Source organism: Plecotus auritus (assembly GCF_963455305.1).
Source record: "Plecotus auritus genome assembly, chromosome: 9".
Classification (NCBI taxonomy): Eukaryota; Metazoa; Chordata; class Mammalia; order Chiroptera; family Vespertilionidae; genus Plecotus; species Plecotus auritus.
Genome location: NC_137783.1, coordinates 151886785 through 151904463, shown reverse-complemented (window position 1 = coordinate 151904463; position 17679 = coordinate 151886785). Strand labels below are relative to the sequence as shown.

General features: G+C 43.1%; 1 protein-coding gene across 1 annotated transcript in view; it reads right to left on the bottom strand.

The window, feature by feature from the left end:
• Positions 1 to 552: 552 nt before the first annotated feature.
• The window catches only part of ATL3 (atlastin GTPase 3), a 32708-nt gene continuing 15581 nt past the window's right edge, over positions 553 to 17679 (bottom strand). Inside the window, exons 4-13 of the mRNA XM_080641096.1 lie at positions 16429 to 16533; positions 15896 to 15946; positions 11271 to 11327; positions 10497 to 10589; positions 9207 to 9345; positions 5696 to 5823; positions 5052 to 5108; positions 3275 to 3346; positions 2248 to 2679; positions 553 to 1395 (exon numbers count right to left, since the gene is read on the bottom strand). Of these exons, the coding sequence (XP_080497222.1) occupies positions 1309 to 1395; positions 2248 to 2679; positions 3275 to 3346; positions 5052 to 5108; positions 5696 to 5823; positions 9207 to 9345; positions 10497 to 10589; positions 11271 to 11327; positions 15896 to 15946; positions 16429 to 16533 (1221 nt within the window). The 3' untranslated portion in view covers positions 553 to 1308. The remainder of the gene's footprint in view (positions 1396 to 2247; positions 2680 to 3274; positions 3347 to 5051; positions 5109 to 5695; positions 5824 to 9206; positions 9346 to 10496; positions 10590 to 11270; positions 11328 to 15895; positions 15947 to 16428; positions 16534 to 17679) is intronic.

The window sequence follows — 17679 nt, the reverse complement described above, 5'->3', positions numbered from 1 at the left end:
ATAGGACATCACTTAAAGGCCATAATGTTTGGTACGGTTTTTCCTCTAATTAGTAATAAAGTTTTGTTCTTATGCAGAACTTTCAAAAACAAAACCTCTGAAATGACAACTGTGTGAGGGTAGTGTATAATACGTATACCAATATAATAAAGCCCTAATATGCATATTGTATTGACCGAACGGCAGAACGACCAGTCGCTATGACGCACACTGAACACCAGGGGGCAGACACTCCACCCAGGAGCTGCCCCTAGTGGTCAGTGCGCTCCCAGAGGGGGAGCGCCGCGAAGCCAGGTTCACGGCTGGCGAGCACAGCGTCGGTGGCGGGAGCCTCTCCGGCCTCCGCTGCAGGCAGAGCAGTAAGGAGCAAGGAGTCCCGGACTGCAAGAGGGCGCAAGCCAGGCTGAGGGACACCCCCCTTCCAGTGCACAAACTTCATGCACGGGCCTCTACTACCAACATAAACCTACAAACAGTGAATCTGGCCAAGGCACAAGTTCAAGTGACTTATCAGAGGTCACATGGTTCATTTAAACTCTAGCTTTTTTTCTTAAATTATCAAGTTCATTTCTTTTATTATGAGGCTCTGGCTTTTCAAGGCATATTTGCTCTTTTCTAGGAAGAAGGTATAGGAATAAAGGCAAAAGGAAAGAATATGTTCCAACAAAACGGACAGCCTGTCAGGTAACAGACCTTACAGTTCAGTGGATGGTAGATTTAAACGTGACAGTGGTTTTCCACACTACTGGCAGACAGGATTCTCTAATATTATAAGACTTTACGTAATGGCATCATTTCAGTCTTTAGTTCTAAAGCTTTTGCCAGTTTTGTAAACTTTTTAAAAAGGAATCCTTCTCAATAGAGTAAGGTACAAAGGAACTGGCAAGTTTCCCCCCAAACAGAACCTTTCTTCCTGAGGCTTCCTCGGTCCCTCCTATCATGCCTGCACAAGCACTGGTTCTATCTTAAAAGGCACTAAGTGGCGCATAAAGGACTTAAAACGGCATCTCCATTTCCTCCTTCCGCTTCCCCCGTAAAGTGCACAGAGCAGAGAGCAATAAGAAAACAGACACAGCTTGGATCTCTAGCATCAGCAAGGAAAAGAAACGCTTCCAACCGAAATGGAAGTGTGTCGAAGAGTTTGAAACCACAGGAAAGGTCTGTCTATTCATTTATTGGTGCCATGTGTCAGCTCTTCCTGGGTGGTCCCACATCTACATTCCTCTGGGCCTGTACCTGTGGCTACAGCAGAAACGCAGAAATCAGAAGGGGCTGGTTGGGTTCTTGTTGGATCCTCTTGTTAAGATGCTATTGAGCTTTTTTATCCATAGGGTGTCTCCCAACAACTGCATCCCTCACAGCAGCCTGAGTGGAATTGCCAATGTGAGAAGCAGCCTGCAAAAGTCCATGCGTCAACATGTAAGTTAACAAAATACAGCCCAGCATCAAGAAAATACGTCCTTGGAGATCAACTTTCAAAAATTTCTGTCTATATCATCAGTATGTTACAGAAAATAGGGGAATGAAAATGTGGGGGAGGGGAGCCTGTGACAGCAGCTGCCTCCCAGGAGCGTTAGCTGACCCTTTGCTTTGTTATTGCGTTATCAGAGGCTTGCCAAATGTTTATTCCTTTAGTAGAAAAAGTATCTTCACTTCAGGAAGCTAGAGTTTGGGATTGACATTGTAAAAATAATTTGTTTCCCTTCACAAGCCTCTAAGTTAACTGATCTGTTCAAGCAACTCAGAAAGAGAAACCACAGTCTCAAGGATCTATAAACCTAGAGATCATGTCAATGTCAAAAGCCACTGGCTTTTTGGAAGATTTTAAGGGGAAAAAATGCCATCCATTAATAAGATTCAAAACAAAAAAATTTTGTTACGTTCAGATTTTTCAAAGCTCTTGATTTTTAATAAAGCAAATTAATCTTGGATGAGGGAAAGAATCACACAGGAATTGTGTCTGACGAGCATATAGTTAAACGTTTCCCGCAAGGAACACAATTATGTCTAAGTTGAAAAACTTTTTGCTTTGAAGGGTAATCATTAGGCGTGAACACAAAATACCAAAATTAAACATTAAAATCCTAATAAAGGATAATAAACATAATGCTCATCAGAAAAAAAATAGTCAAGGAAATGTTCTCATGCCTTCTTTCACCAGGTGGCTCTTCCACGTGGAGATATCTTACAACAGAAACACAGCATCTGTCCACTGCCAAGCCTCCCACGCCCAGGGGCAGCACTTACCTGCTCTAGTACATACGCGGCTCCAGAATCGATAGCTCCGCCCAGCTCACGATACTGCCCAGAATACCGGATGTACCCCCAAGTGAGAAGCGCGATCAATAGCAGTCCAACTATACAGCTGAACAGCTGGGCCACGACCTCCAGACCAATAAAGCCGGTGAGGCCCGACGCTATGTACAAAGCCACGATGCCCGCGAAGAGCACCGCGGGGGTCCGGAAGGTGCTGAAGATGTTCTTGCTACTGTTGTGCTTGCAGAAGTTCTCGTAGAGTTCCCTGATCTCCTCCTCCAGCTCCTGCTGGTAGCGGAGGCTAAAATCCTTCCCGCCCATCTTCTTGGTCTTCTTAAACTGGTCCAGAGCAAGTTGTCTGAGCTCACAGTGCTTCTCCTCTAGAATGTCTGGAGACAAGTAAGGTTTCTCTCCCCCACACACCTAAAAAATAAAGAGTAAAGAGGCAATGTGGTGAAGACCCCTTTAAAAACAGGTGACAAGCCCTGACCGGTGTGGCTCAGTGGATAGAGCGTCGGCCTGCGGACTGAAGGGTCCCAGGTTCGATTCCGGTCAAGGGCATGTACCTGGGTTGCAGGCACATCCCCAGTAGGGGGTGTGCAGGAGGCAACTGATCAATGTTTCTCTCATTGATGTTTCTAACTCTCTATCCCTCTCCCTTCCTCTCAGTAAAAAAACAATAAAAAAAAAACAGGTGACAAATGAAATTTATAAAGTGAAAACGCTGAAAAGCTTCGACTATTTTGGTTAGAAATTAACGTTCCACGCTGACCTAGACCAACAGAGCTCAGCTGGCTGCCTCCGAAAGGACACTGAAGGGCCATGTTGCTCGGGGAGAGCAGTGACACAGCGACGCCTTGGCTGCAAACCTGGCAGCAGGCCCTCATCGCCAGGGGCTTGAGCACAGCTGTGTTGCCTCAGTGTCTTAAGACAGTCAAAGGATCAAGTTTGGGCTTCTACAGTCGGCTGCCATGTCCAGGTTACAGATATTTCAGAGTAAGACGTTCACCCAACATACCTCTTCCATGTTGTTGTAATAAATGTCCTTGGCAGAGGCTGCAGCTGCTAAATTGTTGGCTTCGGCGGTGGCCTTTTAAGAAAGGAAAGCGTAAGCTGTAAGTCCTTCCTCTTTAACATTCTTCTACAAATAACCACGTAACATTGTCCTCACCCCTTACTCACCATTCTTTCTTTCTTATTATGCTTCTGCTATTTTTTAAATTTCCATATAGCCCAGTTTATTAAATAAAATACATCTTTTCTGCCAAAAATGTTCCCATACAGAAGAATCTTTATCATAAATTAAACCTCTCAAAAGTCATTTCCTTTACTTCGATTTTTACTCACTGATTTTAGAGAAAGGGAGAGAGTGTGTGAAAAACATCAATGTGTTGTTCCACTTATACATGTATTCGCTGGTTGATTCTTGTATGTGCCCTGACGGGAGATCGAACCCAAAACCTTGGTTATCAGGACAATGCTCGAACGAACTGAGCTACCTAGCCAGGGCCCTTTGCTTTCATTTTAAATGTTAAAAAACAGATGTAAGTCAAAAAAGAAGGGAAACAGCCCAGCCAGCGTGGCTCACTGGTTGAGCGTCGACCCATGAACCTCGAGGTCATGGTTTGATTCCTAGCAAGGGCATATGCCCAGGTTGCTGGCTCAATCACTGGGGGGGGGGGGGAGGGGGGAGATGCGTGCAGAAGGTGGCCGATCCATGATTCTCTCTCATCATTGATGTTTCTCTCTCGCGCGCGCCCTTCCTCTCGGAAATCAATAAAAACGTATTTATTTTTTAAAAGAAGAAAGGAAGCCGAAACCGGTTTGGCTCAGTGGATAGAGCGTCGGCCTGCGGACTGAAAGGTCCCGGGTTCGATTCTGGTCAAGGGCATGTACCTTGGTTGTGGGCACATCCCCAGTGGGGGGTGTGCAGGAGGCAGCTGATCGATGTTACTCTCTCATCGATGTTTCTAACTCTCTATCCCTCTCCCTTCCTCTCTGTAAAAAATCAATAAAATATATTTTAAAAAGAAGAAGAAAGGAAACAAATTATCTTTATAATGTCAATCCCAAACTCTAGCTTCCTAAGTGAAAACACTTTTCTACCAAAGGAATAAGCATTTGGCAATAAATGGCCTTATGTTCAGCACATGAAAATCAGAATCATGTTTTAACAAAACAACACTTTGAAAATACCAAAATGTTGAAAATAAAACTCATTGGAAATTAAACGTTGGCTCATCGGTAAGCAGACACATGAGGGCATGTTCCAGTAAAGCAGACAGCAGGTAACAGAAAAACGGCCTGTCCGCATCGCTGGGGGTGTCTCCCTGGGGATAAGAAGGCGGCGGTTCCACACTATGTTTGGTGGGAAGACCAGGCCCAGGGAGAGGCCGTGCTGTTTAAGCTGAAGCACCACCAATACAGGTAAGAAAACCAGGGGCAACCACACTGCTGGAATGTGCTGGAAATTAAAAGCTCAGCATAATGGGAAAGGAGAGCAACAGCACCGTCTTCTTAAAGGACTCTGCTTACTGGATCCGGATCAACTTACGAAATCGAAGCTATCGCTTAGGCCAGGGGTGGGCAAACTTTTTGACTCGAGGGCCACAATGGGTTCTTAAACTGGACCGGAGGGCCGGAACAAAAGCATGGATGGAGTGTTTGTGTGAACTAATATAAATTCAAAGTAAAGGAGCGGAGGGGAGAGCAAGAGAACCGGATAGAACAGCCGGATCCGGCCCGCGGGCCGTAGTTTGCCCAAGGCTGGCTTAGGCTGTCCAACAACTGCATACCTGAAGCATGGATTTGGGGTGAGGCAGATCTTCTCCTTGGTAAATTTTAATATATGCCTAAAAATATAAACATAAAAATAATTACCAAAAATGTTATTCTGTCATAGCTAATCATACGTGGAATTGTAGAAGCAGTAACCAAACAACTGAATTTTCCTAAAGAGCTAGGTCACACCCAGGAATTAGCAAAAACACAACACAGCTGGTGCACGTTAGCATTTTTAGTTCACGAGCCGACCCAGGCTAAGGTTCCCGCCAGACTCCCCGTGCACTGGCCTCGCCACTACCTGTGGGCAGAGAGACCATCCGCCGTGAGGTAGCCATGTCACATCTAGGTGCCGTCTCCTACTCACAGCCACTTCCTAACCACCTCCTGTCCACACCATCTTCCTTGAGGAACCATCTTCCTTTAGCCACAGTCATCACTCCTCTGAGAGAGTGCAAAGAACATCCATTTGGTTCTTAGACCGACACTGCCACCCAGTGGCCCATTCCTGGAAGGACACTGAAGTCTGGAAATGCCTCTCATCATTTCCCCCATGAAGCTTTTCCCTAAGCTTTAAAATACTGAAATTCAAGTTAGCTTAAACCTAGACCAGTTTTACCAAAAGCCAAACATTTTAATAATTAAAACCCATAATTACCTTAAAATACTCCAACAGCCCCCGACAGGTGACTTTTGAGCCATTGATCTCCTTTTCCATTAAGTTCGCTGGGTTTAATATATACGGTATCAGGATCTGTAACTGCTCTTTGAATTCACTGGCAATATCTGTTCACAGGACCATGAAGAAGGAAACAATAAGCCAAACAGGCTTCACCACGGTAAGCACAAACACGGTCTTCAGGGCTGTTTTAACATATGCCAGGCAAGGTGGAGGGCAGGGCCCAGGGCAGGGGTCTGACACTTCCGGCTCTGACCACACAGCGGTCTGTTCTTACGTGCCTTGGCTGACCCTTCCCTCCTGCAGTGTTAAGTCCTCCCCAGTCGAGGAGAGAACATGCAGCACATCCTTGCCCTGGTTTTCATTCTGGGAGGCTCAGGTCTACTCCCTAGCCTTTCAAGAAATTTCACTTTTTTCAATCCTCACCAGAGGATATTTTTCCGTTTATTTTTTTTAGAGAGAGTGAAAGGGAGGGAAGAGGGGGAGAGAGAGAATCATTGATGTGAGAGACACACAGATTGGTTGCCTCCCACATGCACCCTGACTAGAGCCTGGGATCAAGTCTGCAACCGAGGTACATGCCCTTGACTAGAAATCAAACGCGAGACTCTCTGGCCTGAGGGCCAATGTTCTAACCACTGAGCAACTGGCCAGGGCAAGAAATTTCATTTTTTTAAGTGTTTCATTAACAAGGTCTTCAAAAGATCAATTATCAACCCCTCAAGTTCGCTCAGACAGGCCCTTGCTACACCCTCGTGCCCCCCGTACTTTTCTAGCAATCACTACTCACCCACTTCCTTGTTTTGTTCATTTTTTCCTGGTAAAAGGAGTAGAGCGCCTGTACTTCATATTTATTTCCCGGCACCCCCTCAGAGAGGCGCTCCGGGCCACCCCAGAGGGAAAAGCCGACTGTCTCGGAAAGGTGACAGCGTCTCTGCATTTCTACAAAGTTCCCCCAGAGGACTCGGGAGAGCCATTAAACGAGCTCTTTCCTCCAGGTGAGGACTAGCTGGTCCAACCATGAAGACACAAGGAACCTGATTTACATCTCCTGTCATCTTCCTGGGTTTCCAACTGACTCACACTATCAGCTGCAAAGAAAGTGCGTAGAAACCCACATCAAGGTAAGAACTCTTCAACACTCCATAACCCTAATTTATAAAATTGAAGTGTTCCTATTTCATTTATTGATTCAATGGTTTTTGAGCACCTTTTTGTGGCAGGCATTGTGCAAGAGTTGGGGATAGAGCAGTGAATAAAACAAAAGTGGTTTCTAAATTTTTCCAAATTACAAATATCTTTATAAAAATCTCTGTAAAGCCCTAGCTGGTGTGGCTCAGTGAATGGAGCGTCAGCCTGCGGACTGAAGGGTCCCAAGTTTGATTCCGATCAGGGAACAGGCCCAGTTTCGGGGCTCAATCCCATAGGTGGCGTGCAAGAGGCAGCCAGTCAATGTTTCCTTCTCCCCTTGAAGTTCCACTCTCACAATGTTTCTCTCTATCCCGCTCCCTTCCTCTCTCTCTCAAAATCAACCCATTAGCCAATCAATAATGAAAGAATTCCACTGAACAACTTCCCTACCGGTGAGGAACAAAGCCAGAGTGTAGGTCTGGGAAAAGTATGTCTAATAGTGGAGTGCTATAACCCTAAAAGACACATCACCTACACACTCAACTTCCTTTCCATACTCAACTCTGAAAAGTCGATCACAACTGCTTTTTATGGTAAAAAAAAAAAAAAAAATTGTAGTTCCAGTGTCGCCTAAGCAGATTTCTCTCCAAAGCCAGGCCACACACTTGGACTTCTGAGACGCCTTCCAAAGGCTCCGGAAGTCTGCTCAGGAAAGCTGCCACTACATAACAGTATCATACAGGTGGCAAATAGAAGGGGAAGGTGGGTCTCTCAAACGCAGTTTCTTTTGTATAAATCTTAAGCAAGTACATTAACTTGCTTGTATCAACTGAGTCAAGTTCTCTTGGTAACTAAGCAATATATGTCATCTCAATTGCTTCCCCAATGTAACAGAGGTCGTTTCTGTTTCAGCACAGTATGGATTTGGGGTAAGAAGAATCTGGATGTGAATCTCTGTCCCACCTCTTACTAACTGTTTACACTGCGCAGGTCACTTAACTTTCCTAAACCAGTGTCTTCATCTGTACAATAAAGAAAATATTATCAGTTTCATGGAATTGCTGGAAGCATTCGGTCCGAAAGTAACTAGTAGTGTTGGTGCTATGGTCTGAATGTTTTGTCTTCCCTCCCCTTGAAATCATATGTTGAAATCCTAACCCCTAAAGGTGATGGTGTTAGGAGGTGGGGCCTATGGGAGGCCATTAGGTCATGAGGGTGGAGCCCTCATGAATGGGATTAGTGCCCTTATAAAAGAAATCCCACAGAGCTCGCCAGCCCCTTCCAACATATGAATATACAGCCTCTGAGACCAGGAAGATAACCCTTTACACACCATGCTGGCACACTGATCTTGGGCTTCCAGCCTCCAGAATGACAAGAAATAAATTTCTGTTGTTCACAAGCTACCCAGTCTAGAGCAGCCCAAACAGACTAAGACAGTTGGGGACACAACTGGACACCTAAAAAAGGCAACTACTATTATTTCTACTTCACTGGGAACCTGAGAAGCTCAGCTAAGTTTATAAACAGAAGTGCTTAGTTTAACACAAGGGGAAACTGAGGTCTAGCCATTAAATGACTCAAGGTCTCAATGAATAAAGCACAAAAATAAGATAATGGAACCCATGAGTCCCAACTCTGAAACCCATGAGTCCCAACTCTGATTTCTCTAAGCTACTATTTAGTCAGCACTTCCTGATATTAACAAATGACTCAGCATCAGGTTTTTTTATAATCACAAATAAAATGAAAACAATAGCCATGCCACACATTGTGTTATCTTTTTGGGGGAAGTTAATTTTACTTGATAAACAGTAGCTGACTAATGTTTAGTCTTCTTTTACTTAGCATTTTCATCTTTTATAAACCAATAATCACAACACGTCTCTTAGAAAGATCATTAATGGATACTGCCAACACCGTTTCAGATGGAGAAACTAAGATGAGCTAATTCTAATTCTGATGGCAACAGTAAGGCAAGAGCAAAAACTGACCCAGACTCCAAATACTATTCTTCCTTAGAGAACATACTATTTCTCTTAAGCATTCACCAGATTCTTTTCTTTCTTTTTTAATATTTTTAATGATTTCAGAGAGGAAGAGAGATAGAAACAACAATGATGAGAGAGCATCACTGACCGGCTGCCTCCTGCACACCCCCTACTGGATATCGAGCCCACAACCCAGGCATGTGCCCTTGACCGGAATATTGAACCTGTGACCCTTCAGTCCGCAGGCTGATGCTCTATCCAGAGCCAAATAGGCTAGGGCAACACCAATTCTTAATTGACATTTTCTGGTCACTATTTAATTCCAAAGGTCAAATCACATGTTTAAAATAACATCATTTGTAACACACCTTTCAATTTCCCATCAAACTCAGGGCTTGTGGCCACCTGGAGTCCTGGATGTGGCAGAAGAAAACAGGAGACGCTCGAGAAACATGAGTGAATGTGATTCCGGACATTCTGAATTTCTTCATGCTGATGTTCCTTCACCTGCCAATGAAGACGCACCATTTACAAAAGACCATTTGTTTCTATTCACAGGAACCACTGGTATAAGACAAAGGAAAGAAGACTTCCCAACTCTGATGGGTCATAGTGGCCTATGTTTTTTCAATAAGAAAACACAGAACCCTAAGAAGCAATAAATGCATATATTTAATTAACCATGGCGTGGCTCCTATAGCTACCAAGAATAGGTACTAAAGAGTTTCTTTAAAAAAGGGTATTACAGCCGAAACCGGTTTGGCTCAGTGGATAGAGCGTCGGCCTGCGGACTGAAGGGTCCCGGGTTCGATTCCGGTCAGGGGCATGTACCTTGGTTGCGGGCACGTCCCCAGTGGGGGGTGTGCAGGAGGCAGCTGATCGATGTTTCTCTCTCATCGATGTTTCTAGCTCTCTATCCCTCTCCCTTCCTCTCTGTAAAAAATCAATAAAATATATTTAAAAAAAAAAAAAAAAAAAAAGGGTATTACACAATACTTAGGAAGAAAAACAGGTTTGTGGGCATGAAGGAGGATCTAACCAAATAGTAATGACTATCTGGTTAGATCCTCCTGTGTTTTAATTCTGGAGAAAAGCCTGTTTATATTCATCTTAAAACAAGTAAGAATTGCCCAGACGGTGTGGCTCAGTGGTTGAGCATCCACCTATGAACCAGGAGGTCGCGGTTTGATTCCCAGTCAGGGCATGTGCCCGGGTTGTGGGCTTGATCCCTAGTGTGGGGCGGGCAGGAGGCAGCCTATCAATGATTCTCTCTCATCACCGATGTTTCTATTTCTCTCTCCCTCTCCATTCCTCTCTTAGATCAATAAAAATACATATTTTTTAAAACAACAACACATAAGAATTTCGAGTAAGAAAAACAGACTGAAGTTCTGAATGTGACATTCTAAAGACCCTTGTAGAACCGACCTACATGTGAGATGGGATTACAATCAAAGCTGGGGCTTTCGCCCGCAGCCCCGTGCATTGTACACCAGGTGCTTTACCCTAAAACATGAGTGATGTTAGTGTGTGCTAACGTGCGTAAGCATTTAACAACTTAACATAATTTCCTGTAACCTGCCTGAAATACAATAGCTAAGGCAAATGAGAAAGTTACCACCGGTTTTCGGTAATTCCCATATTATATCTCTACTTACCTGTAGACGCTTATCCAAGAATGACATTCCTCCCTGTAGTCCATAGCTGTATTCGTAAGGGAAACTCCAGTCTCGAACCAAAAACATCAGTGTCTATTTAGGAAAAGAGTAGTACACATTGTAATGTTGCATAAATGCATTTTCAAAATAACCATTTCAGTACTCCTTTGCACAATGCCAGCTTCTTCAACAGAGACAAGGAAATGTGCTGAAGGACTGATCTATTCTGTGATGTCTTTGAAACCTTACAAACATGTAAGCCAAAGGCAAGGATGGGGAGTGTAGTGAAGGCCAAGAGAGAGAACAATATGGCACTAGCTAGTCATACATCAGATCTACTTTCCCCATTAGAAAGGAAAGGAAAACTAACTAATACTTAAAACTCCTCTAATCTTACTCAGGTTACTGTGCATTCCCATCCTCATGACATTATTAGCTAAAACAGGGTCAGTAAACTTTTTCTGTAAATGGCCAGAGAGTAAATATTTTAGGCCACTGTAGCACAAGGCAGCCATGGACAATACAAATAAGTATGGCTGTGTTCTAAATAAAACCTTAGCTATAGACACTGACATTTAAATTTCAGATAATTTACACGTCATAGAATAGTATTCCTCTTTTGATTTCTTTCAACCATTTAAAAACGTAAAAACCATTCCTAACTCATACGTCACATAAAAATAGGCAGCTGGCCAGAAATGGCCTGTGAGCTGTAGTTTACTGACCTCTGAACTAAAATAAAGATTTGAATGACATTTATAGTGAACATTCTACCTGGAAGGGTTTTTGGAAAATTTCATCCATTGCCAGACGACCATATTCTGTGAAGAGCTTTTAAAAAAAAGAAGAAGAGTTATGGCTTGTAAGGCAAAATTACTCAAAGTATTTCTGTGGCAATTTTTTTTTGGGGGGGGGGTCCCTCAGAGTTCAGGAGATGCAGGTTTGTGGGGGATGAAGTGGGGGAAGGGAAAGGTGCAGGCACCCTGGGAGAGAGGGTGCCTTCTGTGGCTATTCTTTATCAAAAGTATTCATTTAACAGACCTGACTCCTACTTACATGAAACCAAAGTTCTAGTTTCAAAAGCCCACAGGAGCCATGAACCTTAACATAATCTTGGATCTGTCTTACATCCCAATGCATTAGCAAATCCAGGATCCAACCACTCACCAATTCCATGTAGCGTGGAATATTACAATAGCTTCCTAACTGGTCTACCTGCCCCTCCTCTCCACCATTCCCAATACAACAGCCACCAGGGCTCTGTTACCAATAAGGTCAGTTAGATCACACCCTGCCTCTGCTCAAAACCCTCAACCACGTTCAGCACAAAAGGCCAGTTCTCATAATGTGATGCCACCACGCTGGCCCTCCTTGATGTTCCTCAACTGTGCTGGGCACACAGCTGCTTTAGATTCTTTGTTCTGACTTATCCTCCTACCTATAACGTTCTCCCCCTAAATAACTGTGCAATCAGGTCCCTCATTTCTTAATTTTTTGTTGTTGTTGTTAATCCGCACCCAAGGATATTTTTCCACTGATTTTGAGAGAGAGGAAAAGAGGGAGAGAGGGAGGGAGGAAAGAGAGAGGAGAGAGGAAAAAACATCCATGTGAGAGAGAGACATTGATTGAATGCCTCCCAAATGCTCCCCAACCAGGGCCAGGATCAAACCTGCAACCCAGGTACAGGTTCTTGACCAGGAATCGAACCAGCAGCCCTTCTGGGTGCAGAATGATGCTACAACTGCTGAGCAGCCAGCCAGGGCGGGTCCCTCATTCCCTAAGGTCTTTACTCACATGGCTCCTTCTCAATGAAGCCTTCCACCACCACCTACCTAAAAAGGTTACAATTCTCCACACAATAGTTCCTACCCATGCCTCTTCTTAATTTTTCTCCTTAACGTGTCCCACTAGCTGACATACTATACCTTTACTTATCTTGATCAATGCTTGTCTTCAGTACTAGCACTGAAACTCCATGAGCAGGAGTGTTTGCTTTGTGCACTATTGTACCTCCAGCAGCAAGAAAAGTACAGGACCCACAGTATGCACACCATTCAAATGACAGAATAAACAAATTCTTTAAGTTAGTGTTTACACAGACATTTCACTCTATTTCTTCATGAAGCCTCACTAAAAGTATAGCAAAAAGAAGTTAAAAGTTATAAATTTACAGGACAAAGATGATGCGAAATAATGTAACAGCAGACAAGAGTTGTCAAAAACACTGGAAGGAAAACAGACAAACAAGAAGTGCCTTGGGTTGTGGCTTTCTCTGCCTTAAGACATCTCCCAGAGGCAGGGGCCATCCAGAAATAAGCAGATTCTCTCAGCGGAACCCCTGAAAGGCTCAGAAACTGGAAGCAAGGGATGAGAGAGATAACTAAAGAAATGGTTGAAAGTCTTTAGAGAAAGCACCTAACATTCCCAGACCCTGTTCCCTCCCCCATGCTCTTCCTGCCCCCACAGAAGTTGGAATTACACTTTCTGGAGAGGATAAACCAGAAAGAATACAGATGTTGATTCCAAACTCAGCTGAATGAGAAGTCCCCTACCTTGTTGGAAACTAGTGGCCCAGTGCACGGATTCGTGCACACTGAAAGGAAATTAATTAGGAGAAATATTTTAACACATTGTGGACGGATCAGGAGAATTCTCATGTTTTCTGTTCTAAGGCCTATGGCCAATCACGAGAATACTTTAAAAAGATATTAGCTTGTAAGAATGTGTAATAAATAACTTCAAAATGCAATGGGTATTTAATTTTAAAGCGTGCCTTTAACATTTATGTAAAACGTTTTTTGTACTCGTTCAATAGAAACTTATCTGGCCACTGGGTAAAGCTAGCAATAAAACTACTGGTCTGCAATGTGTTAATATCACTATTCGCTCTTTTCTCTATAACGGAAGTGTCAACCAAATTCATGATCGACAATGACAGATGGAAACACCTGCATGCGATTGGTGCCAGCGAGAGCTTTATATGTATTGCACATGCGTGAGTCAACTTAGCCTTTTATAGATATAGCATAAACTTGCTTAATTAGACCTGCTTTCTGATGTAGCTAAACTTTTTCCAGCCCAGTGAAGCACCCCAACTACAGCAGTAAATATCAACACAAAGCGGATTATTATTGTAGATCACACGGGAGAACAAAGGGTAAATATGTAACTGCAGCAGTGTTTGACTATATTCTGTGCAGTGAGAAAACCTGAAGTCATTTTCAAGGGCCACCATTTCTTACTTTTTTTCAGTCGGGTCAAGTTTCAAAACTTTCTAAATCTCCATTTTTGGCTAATGAAAAGAAAATAGGATTCCACTGAGTCTCCTGTCTACCTACTCCAGGACTTGTGTGAGGATCAAATGAGATGAGGCACAGGAAAATGCTTCACAGACATTTGGTTAAAGTGTGAAATATTTGCACCTGGCTATAAAGCAAGTCGTGTTCCTGGGATGAAGAAACTCCAAGGAGGCTAGTCGCTAGGGAGAGGAAGCCGGGCATTGCTACGTGACGTGACGTCATTACCCAGCGCCCACAGCAACTGTTTCCGGGCTGGGCAGGGCTGGGCTGTGGGCCACATTTTGCACCACGGGGTCTCAGCAGTGTTGGCTGTAATTTGGTGGGCTGTTGCTCCAGGTGGTGGCGGGGCCTGTGTCCCACGTCGGGGAAGCCAAGTGTTGCTTTGTCAGTGCCAGGTCCACAGTATAGGTCCACGGTACCGTTTCTCTGTAAATGGCCAGTGCATGTCACGGCAGCTCCTGTGTTGAGCGTCTGCCCCCTGGAGGTCAGTGCACGTCATAGCGACCAGTCAGACAGTCGGAGGGACACTTAGCATATTGGCCTTTTATGTTATATATAGATTATATATGTAGATAGATAGGTACTTAAATCAAAGTCTACAAACATACTGAACAGAGAAAGAGAAACTCTTTAGCCCTCACACCCTGTTAGAGCCTCACAAGCTTTGACTCTCCCAATCCAGGCAGTTTAAAGAATTCTTCTCTGGGGAATTTGAGTCCAAGAATAACAGTCTGCACATACAGACATTTAGAGTTGCAACCAAATAGCTGAGTCATCTTTCCCAATCACCTCTCTGCGATCCAAAACAATATACAAGGCTGCCTCTTACCAAAGCTCCCCATCAGATTTTGGTGGCTCTCTGTTAACTACAGAGGGTCAAGGACCACACCTTTGAAAACAGCTCCTAGCAGAAAAGACAAAAACTCATGTCCTTCAATTCTAGATCATCTTATATTATTCCTTTCATAATTTCTTTCCCTCCATTTTCTGTTTTCTTTTACTAAAATACCTATTATTATGTTAACCCTCGCCTGAATTATCAGCACATTTTCCGTTTCTTCTGTGCCCTGCTGTTCTCCCTCTCCTCCACCTCCCCATCCCCACCTCTCCTTCTATCTCCCGTTCGCTTCTCTCTTGGCTTCCCTTCCTTCCCCCTTCCTATTTCTAGTGTTCTCGGCCACCCAGCTTGTGGTGCTGTTACACCACCCACACCTATTTACTTATGAATCTCTCTCACTGACTGGATCTCAAAATCCAAAAAGAATTATGTCTGCTTCGAGCACTATTGTATCTATAACATTATTATACACTTGTATCTTTGAATGCCCGCTACCTCACACAAGGTGGGCGTTCAAAGAAATGTGTGAGAGGAAGGAGCTTAGAAAGAAAATAGTTTCAGATAAAAAGGTGTCAAATTCAAGTTTGTTTGTTTTTTAAAATCTATTTTTATCGATTTCAGAGAGGGAGAGACAGGGAGAGAGAGACAGAAACAGCAATGATGAGAGAGAATCACAATTGGCCGCCTCCTACAAGCCTCACACTGGGATCCAGCCCACAACCCAGACATGTGCCTGGCCAGGAATCGAATCATGACCTCCTGGTTCAAAACGCTCAACCACTGAGCCATGCTGGCCGGGCTCAAATACAAGTTTTGATGGAAATGTTTTACAGAACAACAGCTCTCAACCACTGAGTCATGGCACTGGTGCAGAACCACTGATTATAAAGCATGAGTAATTTCTAGTAGTAATATTAAAGGCCAAAGTTTAGGAATTATTTTGTTTTTAGAGAAATATTATATTGCCATTTCTTGATCCTGCCAAGCACACTCCACCTCACAATCTTTCTTCTTGCTGTTCCCTCTCCTATACCACTTTCCCCCAGATATGTCTACACAACTTACTGGCCACCTTCTTTAGTTCCTGCTCAACTCATTAAGGCCTTCCCTGACCACTTCAGCGACAGATAGACAGAGGGTGGGATTATTATGAACAAAAACCTTCCTCCTATCTCAATCTTTTGCTAGAACTATTGAAGTAAAATTTTTCTGTCTTAAAACTTTTAAAAGATATATATGATGTTTAAATGAGGGATATATACCTGCAGCTGTTGAAGATCATCTTCCTGAATGTTCTGAGACAAGTTATAAATCTAGAAAACAAACATCCAAATTGATACTACTTTAGCTAATTTCAAACAAGCTCAAGTAAAGCCTAAAGCACTGCTTTGTACATGTAAAAGTCTGCATATAAAACTATGCAGTCTGTTCACAGTAATATTATCTGTCCTTTGCTTATATAACTATGCTTATATGGTTGAAATAACGTAATTCTTCCTTTACAGTTAAAATACAGTTTTCTTAAGTTCTTAACAAATCTACATTTCCTATATGATGTCATTTCAATTTCCACTTTCAGACTTTTATTAGAGACTTTTATATAAATTTATGACCAAAGTAGGAAAATAGTTTAGGTTCCTTCTTGAGCCTGTAAGAGGTTAACTGATATCTGTGGTCTATAAAGAACATTTATGTATCACCACAGAAATTCTGATAAGAAAACAATAACTAAAACTAGATGTAACCCCTTTATCTTATTTCCTCTAAAACGTGTTTTCCCAGCCGAGTGGTTTACCTGAACAGAACTAGTCATGGTGCTTAGAGCAAAGATGGTAGCACAATCTTTCACAGTGGACTGGCTGTCAAATGCCCCCTGGGTATCCATCAAAACAACTGCAACCTAAAAAAAGGAAAACGCAAACAAGATATGTTTAAGTGAGAAGGGGGAAATGTAAAGGGGAACTTGAGAAGTACAGGTAACATTTAAGCGAGGCTTAAGTGGCTGCTTATAGGTTCTATCAGAAAAGTATAATTATTTAGGTGCCTTGTTCTGAGCAAAGAACCTGCAACCTGGGCATTCGGCTCAGTTGGTTGGAGTGACATCCGTGCACCAGAAGGTCATAGATTCCAATCCTGGTCAGAGCACATGCCCGGTTGCCGGCTTGATCCCAGCTGGGGTGCATATATGAGGCAACCAATCCATGTTATCTCTCTCACATCGATGTTTCTTTCCCTCTCTCTCTCTCTCCCCTCCACTCTCTAAAATTAATAAAAGAAAAAATGAGAAGAGATTTTTAAAAAAGACCTAAACTGAACGTCTGGAGATGAAAATTGTGTCTGAAATGACAATACACGGAATGGTATTAACACAGATTATTAGGACTGGTGACTCCAAGACCTACAAAAAGAAACCATCCAAAAGGAAACAGAGCCCTAGCCAGTTCGCTCAGTGGACGGAGCACTGGCCCTCGGCGGACGGGTCCCAGATTCAGCTCCAGTCAAGGACACATACCTCGGTTGCAGGCTCAATCCCCAGCCCTAGTCGGGAAGCAACCAATCTATGTGTCTCTCTCACGTCAATATTTTTCTCTCTGTGTCTCTCTGGCTCCCTTCCACTCTCTCTAAAAAGAAAAATATCTTTGGGTGAGGATTAACAAAAAAAGAAGAAAGGAAGGGAGGAAGGGAGGGAGGAAGAAAAGAAAACAGAAAAATAAGAATTAAAATAAAAACAAGCCATGAGACAACTTCAAGCAGCCTGACATGTATGTAATGGAAGTCCCCAAAGGATATAAGAGGCAAAAATGTATTTGAAAAAATGAGTCCAGAAAATGTCCGATTTTAATAAAAATTCTAAACCTGCAGATTCAAGAAGCTCAACATGCTCCAAATACAAGAAACATGAAGAGAACTACACTAAGACATATTATAATCCAATTGCTAAAAAAAAATAATAGAGAAAAACCTTAAAAACCAGCAGACCAAAAAGATACGTTAGGCACCTGAGGATAACAGCAGGATTTCTTGTAAGGCACAATGGCAAAAAGTC